Raw genomic sequence first — 24,803 nt, 5'->3', positions numbered from 1 at the left:
ATCGCCCCAATGTGTGTGTGCTGGCAAGTCTACTACTACGATTGTACTGCTACAGGAGGGCCAGCACAGCCATTAAGATCTCTATAGTGAAGAAGCCTATGGGATATGCGTCTCCAAGCAATCAGCCTGGTGGGGAAGGTGGAAAAGGAGAGGACTTTTAAAGCAACCGTGGGCACAACTGTAATTGTCCGAACACTGTCTCTCCCTTCAGAGAACGCTGAGCTCATCAAGGATTAGTCACACATGTGCAGTCCAGGGTAAGTCTGCGTACATGTTCGAATGTAGCCAAGCCTTTTCCCGGTGATCACTCTGCTATGGAAAGGTGTGCACAGATTCTGAAAGGGTAAGCGAGTTAGTTCTGGAACAAATCAAATTTGAAGAACTCTTTTAAATAGAGGGAGAGTAAACACGTGCACGCATCCATCCGGGACTATGGGGATTTCTTAGATGTCTTCATTTCCTGCTGCAGAAGCAGAGGCTGACTGCTTATTCAATCCCACCACTGTTTATATTCTGCGTCTTGACAGAAAAAGCAAGAACTGCTTCAGAATGAAACAGAAGTTCCTCCAGCACGGCCCTGCCAGGCCCAGTCCCTTCAGCAAACGCCTTGTGCAATCGTTTTGAACTTCCCTCCTGCTCGCCGGTGCCAACACACGTCTCCACGCATTCGCGTGGGTGAGCGCGCTCCTAACAGCGTTATCTGTCACCAGTCCCTTTATGATGCTTCATTTCCACGGCTCCTCGGTGCACGCTCTTTGTCTGCTTTCCATCATCATGGTACAAAACGCAGCAATTATTTTGGCTGCTCTCTTCAGTTCGAGCTGTTCCTTCCTTTTGTATGTGGGCTGGGGAGTATTTTTTAATTAGAGGGCTTTGTTTACAGTATCAGGTTTCTGAATGAAGATTTACAGCAGACCCCATAATTATAACAGTCCCAATAAACAGTACAAACTGTCATTCACAGCTACAACGCAGTGTTACAGTTATATGGCAGCATAACATCTCCACTATGTCAGCCTAACTATGCATCGACGCACTTAAAGCAAATTAGAACTCACAAAACCTGCTACTGCTGGCTTGCAGCTCCCTTGGAGGAATCCGTGGTATTTTCTCTCGAGTACTGGAAAATGCCATCCAGTAGGTCAGGGAAAAGACACTCAGGCAAGCAGGAAAGGAGAAGCAGACACCAAACTGCTTTCTTCACAACAAAACCACACATAGTTGCTCTGCCCCAGCCCTAAAATATCAGCATACCGTAAGAATTTCACTGCCCCTGTTCTGATGAGCGTGCTGCGCAACATTTGGGGTAAATATGCAGAAACACTGACCCTGTCATTTTCCCCTCCCCATTTCAGAGTGGCACCTGCTCAGCCTGTTTAAGTACCAAGCCTTTAGTGTTGAGAAGACATGCACTGAAGCCCTAAAGCCAAGCTGCTGATTTAGGCTGGGATTACATCACCCGACAAACCACCTTGGTGAACTGTAAAAACAGGTTTGCTCAAGCAGTAACAGTGCCCTGATGGCCTGTTCCTTGTTGTGCCCACAGCACAAATGCAGCCCCGCCTGGGGAAGCAGGCCTGCTTCTCTGCAACCATGATGTGCAAGAAGTGGGGAGTAAGGCTGAGAGAGTTGGGCTTGTTCAGCCTGGAGAAGAGAAGGCTCCGGGGAGACCTTATAGCACCTTCCAGTACCTGAAGGGGCTACAAGGAAGCTGGGAGGGGACTTTTTACAAGGGCCTGTAGTGACAGGACAAGGGGTAACGGGTTTAAATTGAAAGCGGGGAGGTTTAGATTGGATATCAGGAAGAAATTCTTCACGGAGAGGGTGGTAAGGGGCTGGCACAGGTTGCCCAGAGAAGCTGTGGATGCCCCATCCCTGGAAGTGTCCAAGGCCAGGCTGGATGAGGCTTTGAGCAACCTCGTCTAGTGGAAGGTGTCCCTGCCCATGGCAGGGGGGTTGGAACTAGATGATCTTTAAGGCCCCTCCCAACCCAAACCAGTCTGTGATTCCATAAGTACAGCAACTTTTTCCTGTCCATTAGGTAGGCTGTAAATACTAAAGGTTGAAAACAGAGGGAGAGTAGAGACAACTGAAGAAAGGAAGAAGGCGCAGAAAAACTGGAGAAGCTTTAGGGCACAGAGATGAAACAGAGGAGGAAAGGAAAAAAGGTGGAGTAGGAGACTGAGAGCAAATGGGGCAGGAAGGCCAGGCAGAAGAACAAAGCACAGGATGAACAGGATTCCTGGAAGCTCAACCAGCTCAAATGAAAGCGACACCAGACCACAGGCAACTGCAATAAAAACACATGGAGAAACTAATTCAACCGTGTTATGGTAAAAGTGAAATCGTTGCAGTACCAGAAAACAGAGAAATCAAGCTAGATGACTGTGTGGTACCCTATACTCAAAGGTTCAGAACTGTATTTAGTGTGCACAGCTTGGTTTAGGATATATTTCTAAAGGTCGTTGCATTTGGTTTTCAAAAATCCTACAAGTACTGCAGAATTCACGTTCTGCTAATGCTGAGGGAAGCAGCCTCCTCCTTCCATCAATAACTCAAGTAGTTCCTAGCAATGCATTATGCAATGAGCTTCTCCATTCCTACAGTTTTAAAATATATTGCAAGCATTTACAAAGAGATTTGATTTAAAGCAGAACTGTAACCTGTTCTCTTTTGTTGTTTCTTTTCTAAAGAATGGTCAGAGTTCATTCCATTTGCATGAAGTGCTTCCAAGAACTAGCATGAAGTAGAAAAGCGCCTTCGGTTCTTATTTTCCCCACCACAGGATCATGCCATTCATCAGGAAGCGTATTATTTCCCATTAGGCCAACACTTAAGAAACACCGTTGTTCCAAATGGTCCACAAAGGAGACTTTCTGGGTAGTAACAGGACTGCCAAAGACAGATGCATGTGCGTTTCTGAGGAAAAGGCGAAGGGAATAAAAAAAAAAGGAAGAAAAAAAATAAGACAAATCTGATGTTCATTTAAGAAGAAAAGTCTCAAAGAGTACCACTAAAACCCGAGATATTACCATCAAGGGGCCCATGGTGGGTAATCTAGCATTCACCACATGGCAAAGGATTGATCTGGGATTGCCAGCTTTTGAAGCATGTTCACACTTGTCATTTTTGCAGAAGAGGTTACACCAAAGAGCATCAGAAGGCTGACAACATCGGTGTGCCATATACCACACCAGAAATGCCAGCTAAAAAGAAATGGAATCATTTCTCTTAAACCATCCTGAATTTCACTGGAGAATGATTTCACGGAGACAAGATGCAGAAGTGGCACATCTGATCAGAATCACCTGTTAGCACAAGAGACAACTCTGTGCCTTAACAACCGAGAACACCAAACACTGATAATGTCAGCACACACTGTTGAATTAGTAAGGGCAAAACACAAGAGTAACTGGGTTAAGAGAGCTCTCTATGGCTCTTGGCCATTACTGGTAACACCCAACCAACAGCTTGCTCTTCTCTTCACCCTGAACTCTGGGCTCAGCCCAAGCCAGTCGCAAAACAGCCTTCACTACATTACTGAAATCTCTTCTAGCATATTCACAGTTACCTGTCTTCAGCAGAGACAGGTTATGCCAGCACAACGTCAGGCAGACACCAGTGCAAGACCCAGTCGCACGGAGGAGTGTCCCACTTTTCACTGAGATATAAACCTGGAAGGATTTTCAGTAGCAAAGCCGTCACAAACACCAGTACCATTCGCTTTTCTTAGGGCCTTAACATCCACTTTCCCCTCCTGCAGTGCTAATTCCTGGAATTTACTTCTGGGTAAACAGACTGTACACCAAAAAAGGGTTAATTTTCACTTTTACAAACTAGCTATCCAAATTCAAATGAAAATAAACATCTTAATTCTCCAAAGAGAAACCATCAGATACTTGCTTCAGGATCCCAGGAGCCTGTTCTCTCTGCCTGTCTGCTGGTGCCCTTACCCGCGATCCTTTACAGCAGCATTATCATCATCATCATCTGTGGACTTAGTATTCCAAACATACCAGCCACCCACAACTGAAGGGCTTCTCTGCATTAGAAATTATAATTGCACTGAATGCACTACTGGCTCTGCGACATAAAAAAGGAACCAAGGAAAAAAAAAAAATCATCAAGCTTATTTTAACTTGACAGAATTGAAACCAGGTGAAAAGCTAAGCCAGTAACCCACGGAACCCACTAATTAATTACCATATAGATGTGCATATCCAGTCTAATGAAGATCAAAAATAATAAAAAAAAGAAACAGGTAACCCATTATTCACCACCACAGTTTCAATTACAGCTGGGAGAATAATTCCAGTTAACATCTTCTCTGTGGCCTGGCTCACTCCCAGAGATGCTTCTCCAGAAGCAGCTCAGAAGAAAAATCTGGAGTAAGACACATCTTTTGAAGTCTTCCCTCAAAAATCAAAACCCAATAACCCCTACCAACAACAAAATGTTCCCAAAAATCACAATTCTCCCCTTTTTAAGACTGCTACCATTTTCTAGAGGAAGACATTGAAATTAACAATTTTATCCATCTGTTCTTTCATTAAGCTGGACCAAGTCAGCATTAATTCCTAATACTTCATGCACTAGTGCCATAGAATGTCAAGATAAATTCCAAACTAAATTCACTTAAGAAAGTAGAAAAAACCCCATTTCTTACCTTTCCTTTCCCCTCATAATTGTGGACTCCCACTGCTGAAGATAATCTGTCAAGTTAAGAGTTGTCTTTTTTCTTTCTTTTCTTTTTTTTTTTAACCTCCCACTCCTAAATCATTTAATATTACCGCGCATGAAAACGCAAGGAAAAACTTGTCTAATCTGTCAATGGTTACATGCCACTTCTGTTAGTCAGCTTCTGTAGGAGCTTGAGTAGATATTTCAAGTAGCAACAGGGAGACAATCTATGTTAGAACAAGAAAAGAAACATCAAGAATATTCCAGAAAAACTTGCATTTTAAAATACAAAAGTAGCACAGGGTTCCAGAGGCATGCAAAGGACCAGAATATGTTATAGCTTTAAGTATATTATATGAAGGTTATATTTCACGTTAAGCCAATTCAGATGAAAAACCATTCTGTATGTTGGATTTTCCAACAAACAATAACTACATCCACCAGCTACATATGAACATCCACCTACAACACAGAAAAAGATATCTTGCTTTTGCAAGATGCCAGCACAAGTACACACACGTATTAGGCATTATTAGCATTTACTAAACTTGCTGCACATTCGGGTTGCAAGTGCAGTATGCTTTCTAGAATAGTATTGCCCAACAGATTGACTTGTTACTTCAAGGCCTGTTCCACCTTGGAGTAACCAGTGAATGAGCAGCAGCATTTACCTGCATCCTCCTTTTACACTGAAAACTTTCATTTATGTGGTCCAAGTGATCAGTAACCTGTTCAGGACTGTGCACCCTGTACTCTTGCAGGTTTACGCTTTTCCGCTTCTTAAAAAAGGCACAGAATTTTGGATTTACTTAAAGGAACAGAAAGATTCATAGTTCCTAGTACAATTTATTACTTTAACAATACACTTTCCACAACTTAGCAGTATAAATATGTTAATGACTTTCCATTAAAAAAATGAGTCATCCCATCCCACTGGAGTAAGAAAACACAACTCATTAGATTCAGATTTTGGAATTACACAGGTTTCATTTACCTCTAAGTCACTGAATTAAACCAGTTTAAAACCAAGAAGGAACGAAGTCCTCACAGTTATTTAGTAGCTTTTGCCAAGTAAATTGCTAGAACTAATCCAAAAGAAGTGTGATCCCTTTTCCAGTGTTTTGATTTATAATTTAGGCAAAAGCTGACTCATTTTTATACGTAATATTGTACGGTAGTATTTTAAAGTACTTCAACGTTGTGTTTTAACAAAAAGTTATCATTCAAAGTGCGGAAGATTTCCCCTTAGTGAAAGCATTAAACCAGGCAGCAAACTTTTAGAGTATAAAAAAGCTACAGTAAAGGCTTGGAAGAACAGCTGTAAACTTTAAGGATTTCACATAAATTTATGAGACAAAAATATCTGAATAGAGAATGTTTAACAGACTCATTCAAGAGTGGGACTTCACAGTGTATTCATACCGTTCATATTCACGTTAATCACTCAACTGCACGTCTTCATTGCTTCTTCTCTCCCCAAAAGCAAAGACTAAGCAAATCCTTTGCTGTTATAATACAGTAGAGCCATGGGAGTTGACCTTGCTTCACCCTCAGATTAACCCTTTAATAATTTGTCCACACCTAACACGTGACGACGTCAACACGAGACCAGGTCAGCCGTGGCTACCCGGTACCCAGCCGTGCCGCATTCCACCGGCAGACGCTCCAAGCCAGCTGAGCACCACGCAGCTGTGTTCAGTGTTTCTTCTGTGCAAGACCCCCAGGCTGAGAAAATACCATCCTATGGGTTCATGCTTCTTCCAGTATGGATCTGGCTAGCAGCTGCACGGCTTGGGACCTGTGCAGAAGCTTGCGTGCATTTATCTGCAAACCAGTGTAAACCATGAAGCTCTCCAACATTTTTGGAGAGTACCAACACCACCATCAGTAACAGCAGCGTAGCAGTGCTGGCGCCTGTGCAAAGAGCAGCGGCTCCCAGTTGGCGTGGGCTATACAACACTCCAGAGGGGCTGGAGTAACACTAGTCTCCCTTTGGAAAATGTCTCAAACACGTATTTCGTAAAACTGAACAGCATAAAAGCTGGGACCAAGGACTACAGCATGGATATTTATGTAGAAGAGCTACTACAGTGTCCTTTAAATAAAACATCCTCAGAAGAGAAGTGCTACAGAACAGGTGGGCTATGATGCGTAAAGTGACAGGATTCTGACCGTCTTTTTGTGCCTGCTCAAGGTAGGTCTACAAACAGTTGAGGTAACTGGAAGAGGGAGCTCGTCAACAGGCTCCTGGAGCTAAAAGTGAAAACCTGGATCTCAAATTCCTGCCGCTGCACGGGACTGCTACAGACTGGGACAAATAATTCACACCATCGAGGGAAGAAAACATGAACAGCTGCACAGGAATAATGAGTGAAATTACAACTTACGCACTTATACAAACCAGGTATGATGGGAAAAGCCAGACTGAATACCAGAAAGAAAAATCACCACTTCTACTCCATCAGAAATTATTTGAGCTTTTAATGAAAACTGCAGGTGAAGAAACTCAGGTCACCACAACTCCTCTTATCTTAGGAAAAACCCACATACCCCCAACCCCAAGCTTTGACAAAGAGGCTTTCATTAGTCAAAAAATAAGGGTGAAGTTTTGTCAAACAATAGAAAGGTACATATAAAATAGGAAAATGTAAATAAAACCTGTGTCTATTGCCCCTTTATTAAGCATTTAGTACTAAAGATTCTTAATGCTTAGGCCCAGTGCAGCAAACTAGGTCAAAAAGGCAGCAAAACTTGCAGAAACATATCTCAACTAGTGAAGACGGGCACAACTGAAGAACTCTCAGTGAGCCTGTTGAACGGAGAGCATGCTGATTAAACAGAGTGTGGGCAAAACCAAGATGAGACCCCTTTCCAAAAAATAAATAACTTGAGCTAGTCATTCACACTGCTGGATCGCCAATTAACAAGATGCTTCCAAAATTAAATACCTTAATAATTCACACCACAACACACAGGAGATGTTTACAGAGCATGAGGCAAGTAAAAAAAAAAAAAAAAAATTGATAAATCCATTAAAATAAAAAGAGTATGGTAAAAACTTTACTTGTATGTCTATTTGATTTAGTTCTAAGCTACTAGAGTGGGGTTAGGAACTAACAGAGCTTGTAAAAAGGGACTATTAAAAAAAAAAGTGAAAAAAGGGATTGTAAGAGCCATACAAAGGCTCCTGGAACAGGAAACACGGGGAACAATTCAGAAAAATGAACAAGGGGCGTGAAAGAGTAATTGCAGCAATCAGTTTACTGAAAAGGAAAGCCATTCCCGTATATCATTTTTTCAAACACTACAAAGAGTCAACAAGGCTGAACAGCAATTCACTCAAACCTGAAAATGCTCATACAGCATACAGTTGGCTTTCTTAACGTCACTGCCATACTCGGTACATGCTTAGATTCACCTAAAGAACGAACTAGATTTTAGAAGGCAAAAACCTACATTCTCTGCAGAATTCACTGATGAAGTTTACAGCAGCAGCCCGCTGCGGAGTCCTTCTGTAGGTAAATTGTAAACAACTGGTACTTCTCACCCACTTCCTAAGGAAAGCTTCTACATTCTTAGCAGTCAGTCATGGCTAGGTGCTCTTCAGGGTAATGCATGGCCATTCTGGATTGCCCTGAGTCCCTGCATTCCTTCATTAAGCTGAACCAAGCACAAGTGTCACTGCCCAATTTTTAGTGAATGCACGTACAGCAAAAATACAGTTGTTAATTCAAATACAGTTGTGGATTCAGATGAGCTTACAGAAACAAGATTTCAAGAGCAGTGGGAAAACAGTACGTGCGTAGAACTTCAAAAGTGGTACTTGCCTCTCGGGTCTGAGCAAGACGGCAATTCATCTGCAGACGGACCAGTGCAGTCTCCTGGCAGCGACAGGAGTTACACCAAAGCAAGTCAGACAGCACTGGTGTCTGCTTAACCTACGCTGGAATTACACACGCAGGTAGCTGTACTACCACCGGCTGAAATACAGAACAGGTAAGGGACACGTTTTAATAGCAAAAAGGTACCAGGAAACAGCTCCATCTTGCAGTTTTCATTAAAGCTATGAATGGACTTATCACAGAAACAAGTTAACATGGAGCCCATTAGACACTGCCTCATAGCAAACTGTCCTCTGCCATCGCAGAAGTTTTCTTTTTAGGCCACACAAATTCCAAGACAAATAAATTCATTATTCACTCTATTTCACCTTGCTAAAGAAACACCAGGACTACCATCCAAGGATAAATCCAGTACTCCATCATGACATAATACCTTTTTTATTACAATATCCAAAAAACTGAGTATGCAAGATTTGGAGATCTCACGATCTCTTCTTCAATCTCAGGAATGTGCCATCTAAAGACTGTATATTTAAACTATAAAGGAGTTTAAATGTAAAGAAAAGAGAAAAATGCATTTTCTTCATAAACATTCTGTGTGTCTCTTCCTACCAACCACGCCATCCTCTGTAAAACCTGAAGATTTCTTTCTGTAAAGCAAATATATATATAGTGTTGGTAGCCCGCCCCACCCCATCCCAAGATCAGTTTTTATTAACCTTCTGTATTAGTGTCAACAATCAGCTACAGATACATGTTACTTTGAGAATTAAATACATAATCGTTTAATTCAAACAAGCAGAAGGGCAAGAGGAAAAAGCATTATGTGGATGGCACATTTGGTTGTAGATTACCAAAACATTCAGCCTTTACAATTCAATGATTCTTTCTCTAGTAATCAACTTTCAAATAAAATTTCTCTTTGTTGCAATTACAGACCAAAATACACTAGATAGTTTTCTTTTACTACAATCTTACCATAGTAGTTTAAGAAGTACTATTACAAAATGCTTTTAATTAGTGTACTCTTTACAAAGAGTCAGAGAGGCAATGTAATAGCAGAGTACAGTGTAAAGAGTGCTTCTAGGAACTAGGAGTTTTTGTAATACACTACTCGGTAAGCGATATAGCTACAGAACTCACAGCCACAACCGTTACGTTTACTCTCTCTCACTTAAGTAGCTGCAGCTTCAGTGCATTCAAACGGTGCCCGATGTCTCTGAACAGAGAGTTCTGCCTGTGTGAGCAATCTGAACAGGTTAACACTGGTTTGAATTGAAAACGCCCCTCCTTGATCTGAGCTAACTATGTAAACGAACAGAGGAGAGGGGAGTTTTGAACTCATCCGGGAAGGTGAGTGCTCGCCACGGCCACCCAAGGGAAACTCTCAACCTGAAGAGAGGTGGTCGGAGATTAACAGAACTGGAACACAAAAAGAGGCAAACAAAAGGAAGAAAAAAAAAAAAAAAGAAAAAAGGACAAACATCAACCAACAGAGCAAACACTTTAGAAAGAGACTATTCCTTAAGCCTGCTTCAGATATTGCTCTGCTCTATAAAAGTGAATTTAGGACCTAAGGCTTGCAAGTTATTAAGAGGCCCAGGCGGCCGAGTCCATCTTCAACGTCACTGAAGTGCTTTCACAAGATATAGCTTTTCCCCGTGTTCACTGGTGAAGATGGGAGCCTTTTTGTAGTGTTCCACCAACTCATCCATAGTATTAAAGCGACGCTGCCCAATACAATAGACATTGTCCACGAGCTGCACCTTGAAATGTTTGTTCTTCCCCGACGCCTTTAGAGATACCGAGAAGTCACTGGGCTGTTGAGAAGAATTCAAAAAGAAAAGAAAAAAAAGAATTACATGAAAGTGAACAAAACGAAGGCATAATTTTGTGGTTTCAGGAACAAACTGTCATGCAGTTGATGGTAATTTATGCTAGTCTTTGTTCCACATCTCGGTGCTTTAGATACTTAAGAAACCCAATAGTCTATTATTCAATAAATAATTGCCATCGTTATTAACGTGCACGGTTAAGTCAGTGAAGTGAAAGCTCCCCAGATGCACTGCCTGAAGTTGCCAATTACATGACTAAATTGCAAATATTATCTTAGCTACTCCATTTAGAAGAGCGAGAACATCAAGGAGAAGGGAAAAAACTTCCATTGCGTATGCCTTCCTCGCCGGAGAAAGCCATGGCCATCACTGCGGTACCGCTTGGGTGGGATGAAGGCCATTCCCACGCGGCCCGATCCAGAGCCGTGGCCACTAGAGGGCCGTTCCTGCTCTGCACGCCACAGTGCACGGGGAAGAATTCCTATCACGCCTTTCTTGTAAATAAATCGTAAAGCTACGGAATCCAAACCACAGCGCAAATCTCACCATCAAACCACCGCCAACAGAAGACAAAATTTAAGCCCCAACGGAATCATTCAGGACAGAGCAATTTTACGTGATACACCTCTTTGTCTCGGCAATCGGTTGCTTTAACGAAGAGAGCGCGCTGTCGTCCAACAGCAGGGATGAAACCACCCCGCTTCCTGCACCACATGCCGCCGCCGAGGGGAGAGAGCATACTGTCCCTCGCTTCCAGGCGAACTCCATCGCTAGCCATCAACCGCTGCTGGCTGGCCCTGGGGATCGGGAGCACAGGCTTTGCCCCACGAGAGGCGGCTGGAGGAGGGGTGTCACCAGCCAGCAGGAAAACGGAATAATAAAAAACCAAAGCACACCCCAGAGTTCTCAGCAAGCACTTAATGGAGATCAGTAACCCCAGTGTGAGACTCTGGAGGTACTGCTGCAGGGTCTCTGCCCACCGAAGCCATGGCTGCAGGCAGAAACCATCTGAAGGCACGTTCCAGACGTCAGACAAAGCCTTCCTGCAGCCCCTTGGTCCTCCCCCCCGCCACGCTGCTGCTTCAGCTGGGCCCAGCGCTACGAACCTGAACTTGTCCAGGCTAAACAAGTCCCTTGTGGGTTTATCTGGTTCACAGCATCGCCTTACGAAAAACCCCAAGCACAGCTGCGGCACGGCAGAGGGACCGAGCGGGGGGAGCGGGAGCCCTCAGACGTTACTGCTGTCACCAGAGTTCGGTTCAGGAAACCACAGCCTCTGGAGTCCTCTACGCCGCGTTTGGGGGGAGGGGGAGCAGGTACACACGGAGTACATACCCAAGTAAGCTGAAGGACAGCATTTTCTCAGGCACGCTGTCTTTTTGTCCTGCAACAATGTGGGTCTCTGCCCCACACACCCCTCACATTCTGCTTCTCCCACAATAACGTCCCTTGCATCTCCCCCTCACCTGTTTTAGTACGATGCCTCTCTGCCTTCCCTTCCGACTGCATCTGCCCTGCCCAAAGCAAACAAAGCTCCTGCCATGCCTGTTGATCTGGCTCCAGCCCAACTCCCCAGGCTCGCAGCTCCGCTTTGGGCAGCAGCTCTTTCCCCTCTTGCACTGCTCGAGCCAGCAGCCAGCTCCCCACACCTCTGGACTAACCCTCTTCCAACTCGAGCCTCTACATTCCAGATCCGCAAGTGTAATTTCTTTAAATGTTATTTTACATAATTCCCACAAAAGAATTACTTCTTCCATCTACAAGCCAGGGCCTTGGCTTCCTCCATCAGGAAGGCTGCCTCAGGCATGGAGCAGCTCAGGCAACATGCCCCATGACTGCCAAGAGGGGAGGACCAGGGAAGGAGGGGGAAAGGGAAAGGGATGGAAAGAAATGTGCCTATCTCTGGGATTTCCAGTGCTCCACCCAAGTTATGTTCCATTTCTTCTCATCCATCCCTAGCTCTAAGTTTGAAAACAGCTACTTTAAGCCAGCTAGCTCTGATACTAAACCCCTGCCTCAGGGGCATTGCAAACACCAGGACTGACCTATTTTCAACACCTACCCTAGGGGGTTAAAGCTAACCCCCGCCGTACCAACCTGCGCTGTGGTCGAGACCCCACACGCATCTGGACAACCCCTCCGGCAGCCATAACCACACGGGCCTGCGACCTGTCTGAATGGACACCTCCATAGCCCTAAGCACCAGCCGTTATTACACGGTACCAAAGCACCGGCCTGCACAAAGGAAACTCTGCAGAAGCTCTGGGTCCCTGGTCTCATGCAGGAGAATCGTAGGGCACGAGCTCTGGGCAGCTGCTGATCACCGTGTTCTAAATGCAGGCTACCAGGCAGGTCCGTAGGGCCTCTTCAAGGACAGCACTTACACACTAGCTGCTTAAGATTCAAAACCCAAGATGAGGTCTTGCTGACAAGGTTCTGCTGCTTCCATGGGCAAGGGATGCCTACGCCAAACGAAAACCTCCTCTAAACAAGAAGAATTTACAAACGGGAAGTTCATAATCTGACCCAAATGCATTTTTTCACTTTAGGAACAGGAAAAGATGTTATGACAAAGGTTTAAAAACAAGAGAAATAATCGCTTTGTACGCAACAAAGTTTTAGCGTTTTGTGACAAAGCACAGTTGTTTTCAGCATGTCAAAACTACGAGTTTTCAAAGCTCCTTGTATCTGCTAAGAATCGTTATCTCTAGACCAGAAAGGATGTGCTAATGACACACACACAGAGATGCTGGAATAGGTCTTACACCTCTGATCTACTGTCCTATGTCCCAGGCACTGGCCAAACACATCTCTGTGAGCTGATCTACACAGTACATTAAATACTTTTCCTGCCATTTTAATTATAACTTTAATGAATGAACGTTCTCCTGAACTATTGTCCATTCTTCCCAGCCTCAGAGCCGCTAATTAAATTGATGCATAAATAGAAGACATTATTATCGCTTATTTTCTCCAGAATATGTTACAAAGTTTATTCTTTTTGTGATTTAATTAAAAAAAAAAAAAAAAAACCAAACAGCGGAAAGGCTGATCTAACTCTTTTGAGAGCCATCATCCGGTGCAAAAGAGATGGAAGAGCTCAAACAGCTGTTGCAAAAATCATGAAACCCTTTATTGGCCTCAGCATACTAACTTCTACAGGATTCAAGAACAAACAGCAAAAGCAACCCGTCTTGCATGTGTTTGTGTTTTGGTTACTTCCCACTCCAACAAACAAACGAAATGGTTAAAAAGACTATTTTAAAAAAATATATATCTCTCTAGATAAACTACTGCTCTTAACGCTACCATTTGAAAGTATGCTGGTTCGATGCAGCTTGAATTGGTTCCCTGCTGTCCTCCTTGGATTTGCTCCAAGTCTGTTTATTTTATTTACTGTTTAAGCTATTTTGTTTTAACTGCTGGCCAATTTTTCTCCTTTCTCCCTCTTAAATTAATTGCTACAGTTAGATGTTTGCACACTAACTTTTCCAGGAATAAAAGACTCACACACACCCCAAATAAAGGCACATCAGAACTATGCCTTAATCCCCGAAATCTATAGAGGAGTTGATGATTCTGCAACAGAATTACAGAGCGCAGCTTCGTGACAGGGAACCTGTGAGTATTTCTGTACCGTCACAATTGGGAAGACCTAAAACTGACGTTAAATCAACCCCTAAACCAGAAAATGGAAGGTTAGCTGTTACGTATCTGCAGCTCTTCAGTCCAGGTGTAGCAGGACTTAGAAGTGTTTCAGATCTCTGTATTTTAACTTCTGCTTGTGACTAAGATGACCACAGGGTAGCTGGTGCCTACAGCATGTGGAAGACAGCGTGTAGGAAGACGTTCCTTTAATTTTACTGCTTTGGTCAGGAACTTCACTCTCTTCACAAAAGAGAGGGAAAAGTTTATCATGAAGACCAGTTACGAAGCGATATAAGGGCAAGCAAGGGAAACCAGGAAAGAAGGTTCCTTCTTCACAATCTCCTTTTAAGAATGAAAGTAGTTAATTTTGTCATAAACGGTAATATTGGGAAAAATAACACTCCCCAAAAACCTTTTACTGATCCTGTTACCCTTCCCACCCCCTCCCCACTTTCAATCCAGTTACACTTGGCAATATCCTTCCTGTATGGAAGATTTTCTCATGCACCTATTCTTCCCACTATTCTAGATCCTTTGAGCTCCACCCATGAGCCTGCCCTGGAGCTCACCAATTCCTTCCACTTCCAGACAGAGGTTCTCCCTCACTCCTCCTACTCAGTCACCCAGACAGAAAACACATCATAGCTCAAATGTCTAAGGTGAGGATGGGCAGAAACATCTGGGAGGATTAAAAATTCCTTTTTTCTGCCCCTTCCACCTCTTTCAGATATAAACAAATACCCTTCCTCCCTGTGAAATGCTCACCATGTTCCAAAATCAACATTTACACAGGTCAGAAACTTGAATTGGCTCCATCGATCTTCAAACACAGCTCTAACAAGATTTCTATTCTTCCATTTAAAATAAACCACTAGGATATTTCCTTAAGTCTGTTTTTAAAGATAAATCTTCTCCTCCTCTCCACTGCACTCATCAATCACAGCATGTCACGGAACATGACAAATGCTTCAGTTTTTGAAGAGTTGACACATTTCATTGCTTCTATCCAACACGTGCAGGATTAAAACCCCAGGAAAATATGGGACACCCTGAACGCTACAGAATAGCGCCTCAAAAAGCATCCAAACTCTCAGCCTGCGCCTCCTCCCTATGCTGTCACTACTGCTGGACAAAGAGCACAGAAGCTAAATGCGATCTCAAAGGACTGACACAAATACAGTTGCACCTATAATCCTCAGTATCATCTTAACACATCTACGATTGTCAGTATCGTTTTAATACAATACCCTGCAGCCCCGTTTAGGATGGGTTACTATAATTTGATAGCTGTGACACTACTGGCAGAAGGTAGCCATTACTTCCTAATGAGTAACTGCTCCTGAAATCATCCCAAAAAACTGCATAGCTCATTCATGCTAATGAACAGAACTGCTCTGAGAAAAATAACATCTTCTCTGCTTCAGGAGAAGACATGGCAGGGCTATGAAGCAGGGGTGTTTGTCTAATCACCAGTTTCACACTCACTCATGGCAAGGGGACTGCGAGTCCTGACAGCAGCTCCCTTTGAAGGCTACGGGGGTCTGGGGCAGAGGATCTGCTCAGAAGCCAGAGGGCGCAGTGTGGTCACCCTCCCTTGTCACCAGCCACAGCCCATAACTGCTTCCTGTTAGCTACAGCACTGCCAAGCACCCTTGTTTCCCGGGATTAATCTGAACAAAACACCCTCTTTCTTCCAAATTTGCTTCTCTCCCCAGTGGAATCTTAGATCTTCAAAGCATGACGATCACCTACCCAACCCAGGCCAGCGGTGTCAGCCAAGGCTTGTTTGTCCTGTGTTAGGTACTACAGAAAGAGAACAAAAATCTGACCGCTGAAGAGCCTGCGATTCAAAAAGGGTAAGAAGTGGGTGTGCAGAGACTGCGTAGATTAAATCATTATTTCTTCAGGAGTGCTGCTTACACAAGACAAACAAACTTCAGTTTTTAATCAACCCAGCAGCCTGCAACAGGAAGGTCAAATCAAGCAGTATTTCTAACTAGGTATGTTCCACTTCAGTCTCCTCCTTTACATCTCCAAGTCTAAGGTGACATTACCTGGGTGTAACAGAGTTGGCAAAAATGTTATCAGTAGGTAACTGTGCCTGTTACATAAACTATGGGCCTAAATGGTTCAAACAAGTTTATGGCTCTAATAATAGTATTTCGTAATTAATGAAGATAATCAGGCTCCCAGCTACCTGACAGGGTTCATCTCAGGATACTCCCCACTACAGCAGCATCCCTTAGATCTAAGTGTAACCAAGGAGAGTATTTTTGGCTAAAGGAATCTAGCTGTGAGACAAACAGCAGCCAAGTTAAATCTAGAAAAACACTGTAAAATCTTAAAACAACTATAATTTTAAACTGAAAAACCTGACAGCCTCATCAAGTGAATGCAGAATAATATAAACTTTCATCTGTCCAAAGAGAGCTTTTCACAGCTCAGGAACAAGAGCAAAAGTCAAAGAAATCTAAGGAAAACTTTTATACAGACGACTTTTCGTAACTATGGTGATGGAAGTCTATAGAAAACCTTAAAACAGGTCAAAAGTCAGCCACGGGATTAGCAGGATGATTCACAGTTTTCTCTACAGGCTTTTTAAAAAGGAATATTCCCTGCATCCACAGCCTTAATAGGTGGGTTCATAACACAATGTAGTGGGAAGTGCTGGTGTGGTGGAAAGGAGCAAACCGGAGAGCTGACAGCTTTGCTCTGTTCAGTCTGGTCTCTCTAATCTTTCCCTCAGATTGTGCAGACACTCCTGGTAACTTTTAGCCATAGAGGGAACAGCCTCCATAGTCACGCATGTGAAATACAGCAACTGTCAAGAATTTAAGAGTTATTTCTAAAATTTTTCTTTGTTTCACACATAGTAAGCTTGAAATAGATCTTTTATGATCTTTTTCCCAATGCTATCAAGTATTCCCATTCACTACTTATATCATTCCTGGCACTTCAGAAAAACAAACAAACAAACAAGCAATCCCCAGCTGCTTTTATAACTCACATACATAAACAAATTATCTGACAGTGTGATGTGTAAAGATTAGGGCTTGAGACGTAGTAAAATACTTCTCTGAACCTAACCAAAACTAAAACTCTTAAGTAGAACTAAGACAAAGGAGGCACTTAGATGTATAACTAGTTTTCTCATTGCTCAAAAAAAAGCCCCAAATACAGATCTGCAAAACCAGATCAAGATAAGAAAAAAAAAAAGTTCCTCATTTCAGAACTACTTTTTTTGCATGCAAAAAAACTTGCTGTAATACAAACTGAGTAAGTTTTCTGGTATTCCCCTAAGTGTTAGATGCTGGAAACAACTTGAAGACCATCTTCTGAATTAGTATCTTTGTGCTCCACAACCAAAAATTTCCTCAGCAACAATACAGGCAGCAAATTTGACACTGCTCTGAATATGAGCATGTTTAGTGTCACGATGCCATATTAAATTGAAAGGTTATTGTGTCCTTTCAAGAAAATTTGTTTACTCCAGAGGTAGACTCCTAAGAGCAAAGAAAGAAGCCGTCACACAGTGGTCACTCTGACACGGCGTGCGCCAAGAATTGGCTGTGCATTGTTGTATTTTAAGCAATGTATTAATTTCCAAACTGTCCTTCCGGCCGTTTCCTGAAAGACAGAAGACAACTGATACCTACTGTCTCAGGATAACCCAAAAATGCAGCATCCGGATCTGGAAGTGAACTTCTGCCTCCTGGATGGACACACCAAGGGTACACAGCAGCGAGCACAGCCGCCTGCCCCTGTCCGACCGGGTGCTGCTACCTTGAAGAGATGGCTGAACTAGTGTCATCTGATGATTGCCATAATCCTCGAGGGGCTTTCTACATTTCAGAAGACTGTATGCCCCACCTCAGTCTTTTCTTCTCTTGATGAAACAGACCTAATTCCTCTCAGCTTCTGCAAGTCAGTGCTGCTGTTCTAAATTTCTATTTTTCGTCCTGTTCTCTGGCTTATTTGTAATTTAACTGTAATCGTGAAATGAAGGTAACTAAGAGCAGAAATAGGAACTCACTGAGGACAGAGTTTCAAAGACAGGGTGGATTGACAGGTATCTTGTCTTCTGCAGAACAAATTCATCAAGGAATGATGTCTGAAATTTAATCAGACAATACTGTACCCAGAACAAAATATTTGGGGCTATTACAGAATTGCATTTTGTCAATAATGTTACACATAATGTAAAAAATGCAGGGAATAGCGAGATTCACAACTTCAATAATAATACTAAACTACTAATGTTCTCCAAAAATTAAATTGCAAAGATTCGTTTTGATTTAGAAAATCCTACAGAATTAACAACTTCCTTGTCTTTCAGCTGTCGTTCTGCTGTCACTAGAAGCCGCTGCCCATTTCCTTCGCCAAGAGCCAACGTGCCAGCCAATCCCAAATTTTAGAATCGTTACATTAAAAAATGCAGGCTCTGTTAATTCAGAAGATGGATGTTACTTGCCTAGAAAGCTGCCTTTTGGTTTGTTAAAGAACTGTGTTAGGAAATAAGTTTTATTCTAAAGGGATAGAGGATGCACTACCTAACGAATCTGCCTCAATACTGTGTCAGACTTTGAGTTCATTCTGGGACCAAGTCTGAGTAGCTGAAATTATAATTTAGGAAGATCAGAGTCAGCAAATGAAAATGTCAAACATGCTTCCAAAAAAGAATCAGGAGCTAAAAGGATCTTTACTTCCAGGTTTGAGCTCAAGCTTAATTCTCCCCCTTAAATTTTTTTTTTTCCAGCATGCCATCGTGCCAACGCCTACCACTGACTAGTTACTGATACCAGTAACTACATACTAGATACTGATACTGACATGAGGAATAATATATGGGAAGAGTTTTCCCCCAGTTTATAGACAGTTGCAATAAAGAATATGACGTGTTCTAACCAGAAGTGATATATGCAATCAATACAGCCTTTTAAAGACATTACAGGCAAGAAATCTTTTGAAAAAAAAAAACAAAACAAAACACCAAAAAAACCATGTCACGGCTCAAACTATAATCGGTTGTTCCTGCTTTAGTTTTTACGTCCTATCCGTGTTGCAAACCAGAACAGCTCACAATACGGGCACAGGGAAACCCGATTCAAATCTGGCATAGAGACAGATGTCCATTGCTGCAGAAGGAATACTTATTTTAACAGTATCGTACGCTGAAATTAGAACACTGAGCTAATGGAACTATATTAATTTTGCATTTTTATACATGAAACAACAAAATACTTAGATGGAGACATCTGCTAAACAACAATTGGTCCTCATGGAAAGGCTCTGCAACTGAAACAATGAATGCAGAAAAGCTCTAATCACAAATTCAGATTTGATTTGTCTTTTTTTTTTTCTTGGTAGCTTCTGAAAGATGTATTAGAGAATTATTAAAATTTCTCACCTTTTAAAAATCACAGTCATGGGATAATTAAATTTTGAGTGCTTTAACTACGAATTCTCTGGCCTCAGAATACATGAAAGGCCTTTCAGTGTAATTTTCAATTTGAGCTTTCGGACTCACAACGATCCCTAATCAGTATTATCCCTCTGATGTCATCAAGGCTCAATTTACAAAGCATATGAGCCGTTGACTTGACCCTCTGTTACGTATCATAATCTTAACAATTAGATACAATAATAACTTATTTAGGTTGTAATAAGGTAAAGTAGACCAGAAACACATTAAAATGGGATTTTAACCAATAAAGAACCTATGCTATTATTCAACTAAAGGCAGAACCAAACTGACCAACGTGAAGATCCCATTTGAAATCAGCTTCAGAATAAAATTAATGACCGAATTTGCAATTCACAAGAATTACCTTGTAGCACTTGCAAATTTGAGGAGGACTGCATGTGAGGGACACATGCAAAGTCCAGTTGAAGCCCGAAATATTTATTTGCTCATCTGCTAATTAAGAAACCCAGGATAAGACAGACCACAGCTGTTAAATTTCAACGTAAATGTCACTGCATTTCAGTAACAGCCTGCTTCTCGCAAGCAGTATGGGTTGGCAACACCGAGGTGCTGCTTGCTTCTTTCAGGGTGAAAAGCCCTTTACTACCAGTCGGGAAGCTATTAACTGTCAGGCTGGCTAACCCACGCATCCCCGGGTATTACAAAGTCTGCAGGGCTGAGGTACCACTTACCGAAGATTCACTGTCTCTAACAAGGAAGTCTCCTTCCACTCCCCTTTCATTCAGAGCACATTCCGCTTGGTGTCGGGTAACATTCCCGTAATACCACTCTCTTCCAGCAAACCGTCCTGTAGAAGATGGTCCCGTGTAGCTTATCGGAGGTGGATGGGAAGTGTTAATGGTAGGACCATCGCTAATGATTACTACATAGTTTTTAGGAACAAGACCAATTTGCCCTCTGGAATTTTTACATTTCCACCATTCTGGGTCATTTTCTGGCTTTTCAATTACTTCCATTGTTTCCCCTTTTTCAAAATTGAGCTCTTCTTCTGTGACGGAGCTGAATGGATACAGTGTCTGAACAACGTGGAGTACTTTGGTGCCCTGGCCGTTACTCATGGAAGCGCCTTTCCTTAAGCTGAGAAAGCTGGGTGAATCTGCAGTTGCCTCCTCAACCTCCTCTACCACATAGTTCGAAGGAAACCAGCCAATCTGTCCATTGTAGCTCCCTCTCCACCAGCCGTCGCTGCACTTCTCCATGACAATCACTCGGGATCCTTTAACGAGGGACAACTCATCCTCCCTCTCGGCGACGTAGGCGAATTTCACATAGGCTGGAATGTTAAGATCATAAATCCGGTCAGCGCTGCTGCCGTTGGATGGGTATTCTGCGTCCGTGCTAGGAGTGGGTGAGGCATCTCGCGCGCTCGTCTTTCTCTTGGTTTTTCCCAATCCTGTTAAAGAGAGAAACGTGAAGTGGTCACTCGGAATGTCTGTGCCCATGCTACAAACTGCTGGATTTGGTGACACGCTCGCTCCTCCGTCACTGCTAAACGGAGATCTCTTCTGTAACGCTACACGGTCAGGAAACAGTAACACCTTTAAGAGATTAACACCCAACTGATGCACCATTAGGTAAGGACCGATTTGCTTTACAACAGCCCTCTTCCCTTCCCAGAAATACCAGTTTTAACACACTTAAACCCAGTGGTTTCCTTACTGCCTGAACAGCTGATCACTGGAAGGGTTGCACAGCTTGCTGTCACGGTCTCTTAAAAATCCAGCCACCTTTTAAAATCACCTTTAATTAAAATCACCTTTTAATTTTGGTGACAACTTTAATTTGGCTCAAGCATAACATGAAAGAAAATCTACAAAAATAAACTAGCAAAGCAATAAAAGCTGAAGTTTCTCTCCAGATCAGGTTTGGCTCTCTCCATTCTTCTGTCAGTCCCCAGGCAGCTACGGCTGCAAGTCCTTCCAACTGCAAGCCCCCTTTTGAAATCCACCCCTCTTTCATCTACATTTCGTCACCTACTATTAAAGCACAAACTGACGGTGAGGAAGACCATTTGCACATGTTCCCCTATAATCTGTAAATTCTGATGTACTCTGGTGGCTTTAATTATAGCCTGAAATACAACGCACAGAAGAAACAGCAATAACATTAAGCACGCAGTGGGTTTTTTCTTCATTAGGGGAGCCATGCTAATGTGTGTTTATAGGTGGAAGAAAACTGCACAACACACTTGGTGTGCTTCTTCAACCTCTGCAGCAAGGACTGGTTAAGCTTTATATAGAAGAGAGACATAAAGTGACCAAGTAGCCCTCTCCTGGGAAACTCGCTTGTAAAAGTTCTGAAGAGAAAACAAAAGACGAAGCCTGGGTACAGCACAAATCAAGCAACAGGCAAAATGCCATGTGGGGGACAGAGAGCAAAACCAACACAGAACTAAGAGCTCTTGCACTCTTCTCCACGCTCCTAGAGCCTTGCTCAAGACACGCTCAAGACACGGCGAGTACACGTCGATTACGGCAGACTGAATTGGAAACCAAAGTAAGACTGTACTTTTGTTTCTGCAAATAATCCGATGGAAGGAGATGCATGCTATTTCATTTTTCATAATTCAGGCCTATTTTATCTGGCAACTCCACTGCTGAAAAGCATGTTCAAGTTTAACACAACTGTATGTACATGCATATATAATTATTATCTTCAGCAAAGCTGTTTGTTCAGTGCACAGCTACATGGTTTATTTCCCCGGGTTAGCTGTATAGCACACACAACCACATAGGGACTGCTAACTAGAAGGGTTAAATACAGTAATTAATACAGTCTTTAGGTGTCTCAGAAGACGGCAGAAAATTCCGATGATCCTAAAGCGTTTCCTGACCTTCGCCAGCAGCTCCTGGCTTCCTGCTGGAGCCTGCTTACATCCTAATGTCATTTTAACTACAACATTTCAGCCGAGAGCCGGCGGCTACACTTTCAGGCAAAATGAGGGAAAGCGGCTTATTGTACTAGGGAAGACAATCGCAGGAAAAGAGTGTCCAAGCAAGCACTAATCGGAAGATGGCCAGGCTCTGATCTCTGCCAAGAGTGGAAATTTTAATCAGTCAGAGATCATTTTCAACCAGAAGACAAGGATGTATCAGAACTAAGGAACATAAAATTAGGGTGACAGAAACAAGCACCACTTAAGGGACGTTCTGTTAGGAAAGAGGGGAAATGACTCATTATAGCTTCATGGAAAACAAGCAACTGTATTTCAACAGATTCACCCTACATAAAGCCCTACACTGAGACTGAACCTTCCAGATTGTAAACTTCGCGTTTGATGTGCTTTGACACGGAGATGTGCAGCACCACTTCATGGAAGTACAGCAGAAGTAGCAACAAAATAAAAAAGCCAGCAGATGAAGTAGCTGGCCAGGAGATGATTAGCTGAAAATCAGAGCACAGAGATATCTGTGAGAGAGTATGATAAGAGAATGCCATAAACTGAAGTATCTAGAGAAAAAATTGTTGACAAACAGGTGAAGAAACAAATTTCTCCAAAAAAACTTCTGAAGTCTGATAAAGGTGACTAAACATTTACCAAAAGGTTATCATCCCAGCACTTTCTTTTACTTGGAGTTTCCTAATCTGCATCTTTTTTCACAAGCCTTCCAATGCTGCATCTGCCGTACTAAATGTTCCTTTCTATCCTCCCCATTCAACACAAACCATAACACAGGAAAATAATAATCAGAAATTTCCTTTTTTTCTTTATCAATAAAGGCAGTCTTCAGTTTAAGCTTAACATTTAATGTAACCAAACTTTTTAAGGCTGATAGTAAGGCAACAATTAGTCTTTTGCAACGGCAGCAATGGGCACCAAAACTCTGTTTCCAGCTGGTTTGACCAAGCATTCAGAGGCCCATCTGCAGCCAAGCACAGCGAAGGGCATATACAACGTTATCCAACACTCATTACTACTGTGAGGTTACAACATTCATAACTGCCTCTACAACAGAGGAGGAAACAAGTTGTTCCATGAGCAGAATGAAGGAAATCTGTTCCTGTTTTTCTCTTACACCTCCTGCTGCACTCCTCCTCTGCCTCCCCATCTCCTGCAGGATCGACAATAACCCCCCTTTACCATAGGACTGCCTTCGCATCCCCAGGTTCTTCTCAGACCTCCAGCTCCCCACTGCAACCTCCAAACTGCCCTCCAATCCATCCATCTCCCCTGGCGTTGCCCTCCCTACCTTCACTGGGCTGGCCAGCCAAGCAGAGAGCCCGGCACCCGCTGCCCTTCAGCCCTGCCTGGACTGAGCAAAGAGATGGGATTGCTCTGGCTTCTCCTCCAGTGAGGGACACCAGCAACAACCCTCCCAGGCACCGCGTTGGAGAAAACTAGTTAGTTTATCTCTGCCAGTCTGTCAAGTTTGCTTAAAATTGGCTATCAAGGGTGGACAGATGGACGGACGATGACAGCTGACTGTGACAGCATGACTAGCGTAAGCTTCATTTCCTTAGGAAACAAGGCTAAAAATGTAATTTCGTAGGACGGCTGGTCATAGCTAAGCAAGAATAAAGTTAGGATTATAAACTCTGCATGCATCTATGACAAAAATCATAGACTCCATTTAAAAAAAAAAAAAAAAGAGTACAATCTTTGTGAGCCATCTCTGGAGAGTAAACACTGCCATTACTCACCACTAACAGAAATGTTCACTTACCACTATTTGTATAGGTAACCCTAGAATTATGTCTTATGAAACCCATGTAAGGAGTTTCATGGAAAACAGAACATGCAAGCACTTTGGAGTCACAATTGGGAGAGTCATATATAGAATCTTAGAATCACAGACTGGTTTGGGTTGGAAGGGACCTTAAAGACCATCTAGTTCCAACCCCCCTGCCATGGGCAGGGACACCTTCCACTAGGTCAGATTGCTCAAAGCCTCATCCAGCCTGGCCTTGAACACTTCCAGGGATGGGCCATCCACAGCTGCTCTGGGCAACCTGTTCTAGTGCCTCACCACCCTCTCCGGGAAGAACTTCTTCCTGATATCTAATATATGCACACTTGTGATTGCAGTCATAAATTTGGCATTTTTACTGTCTTTGTTTTAACTACTAGTTTATCTACTAGTGAAACAGAACTGTATTTTCCCATTCTGACTCACTGGTTACAGTTCACTTGATGCCATGATCCTCTGCAAGACAATTACTTGTCGTAAGGAGAAACCTAAAGCAATGGTTCAGCTTTCAAGTGAGGGGAAAGGAGTGGGAACAGAAGCATTGCAAAGCAGCAGAAAGCCCGTTTTATGTTACGGCGTCTCGTAGGAAATAACACTGTTCACAGTCTACAGCCGACCCACACTG

General features: G+C 42.8%; 1 protein-coding gene across 1 annotated transcript in view; it reads right to left on the bottom strand.

The window, feature by feature from the left end:
- Positions 1 to 8,944: 8,944 nt before the first annotated feature.
- The window catches only part of NCK2 (NCK adaptor protein 2), a 55,650-nt gene continuing 39,791 nt past the window's right edge, over positions 8,945 to 24,803 (bottom strand). Inside the window, exons 3-4 of the mRNA XM_010153513.1 lie at positions 20,162 to 20,883; positions 8,945 to 10,342 (exon numbers count right to left, since the gene is read on the bottom strand). Of these exons, the coding sequence (XP_010151815.1) occupies positions 10,148 to 10,342; positions 20,162 to 20,883 (917 nt within the window). The 3' untranslated portion in view covers positions 8,945 to 10,147. The remainder of the gene's footprint in view (positions 10,343 to 20,161; positions 20,884 to 24,803) is intronic.

Source organism: Eurypyga helias, unplaced genomic scaffold (assembly GCF_000690775.1).
Source record: "Eurypyga helias isolate BGI_N326 unplaced genomic scaffold, ASM69077v1 scaffold4686, whole genome shotgun sequence".
Classification (NCBI taxonomy): Eukaryota; Metazoa; Chordata; class Aves; order Eurypygiformes; family Eurypygidae; genus Eurypyga; species Eurypyga helias.
Note: the sequence above shows the minus strand (reverse complement) of the source record. Positions and strands in the feature narration are given on the sequence as shown.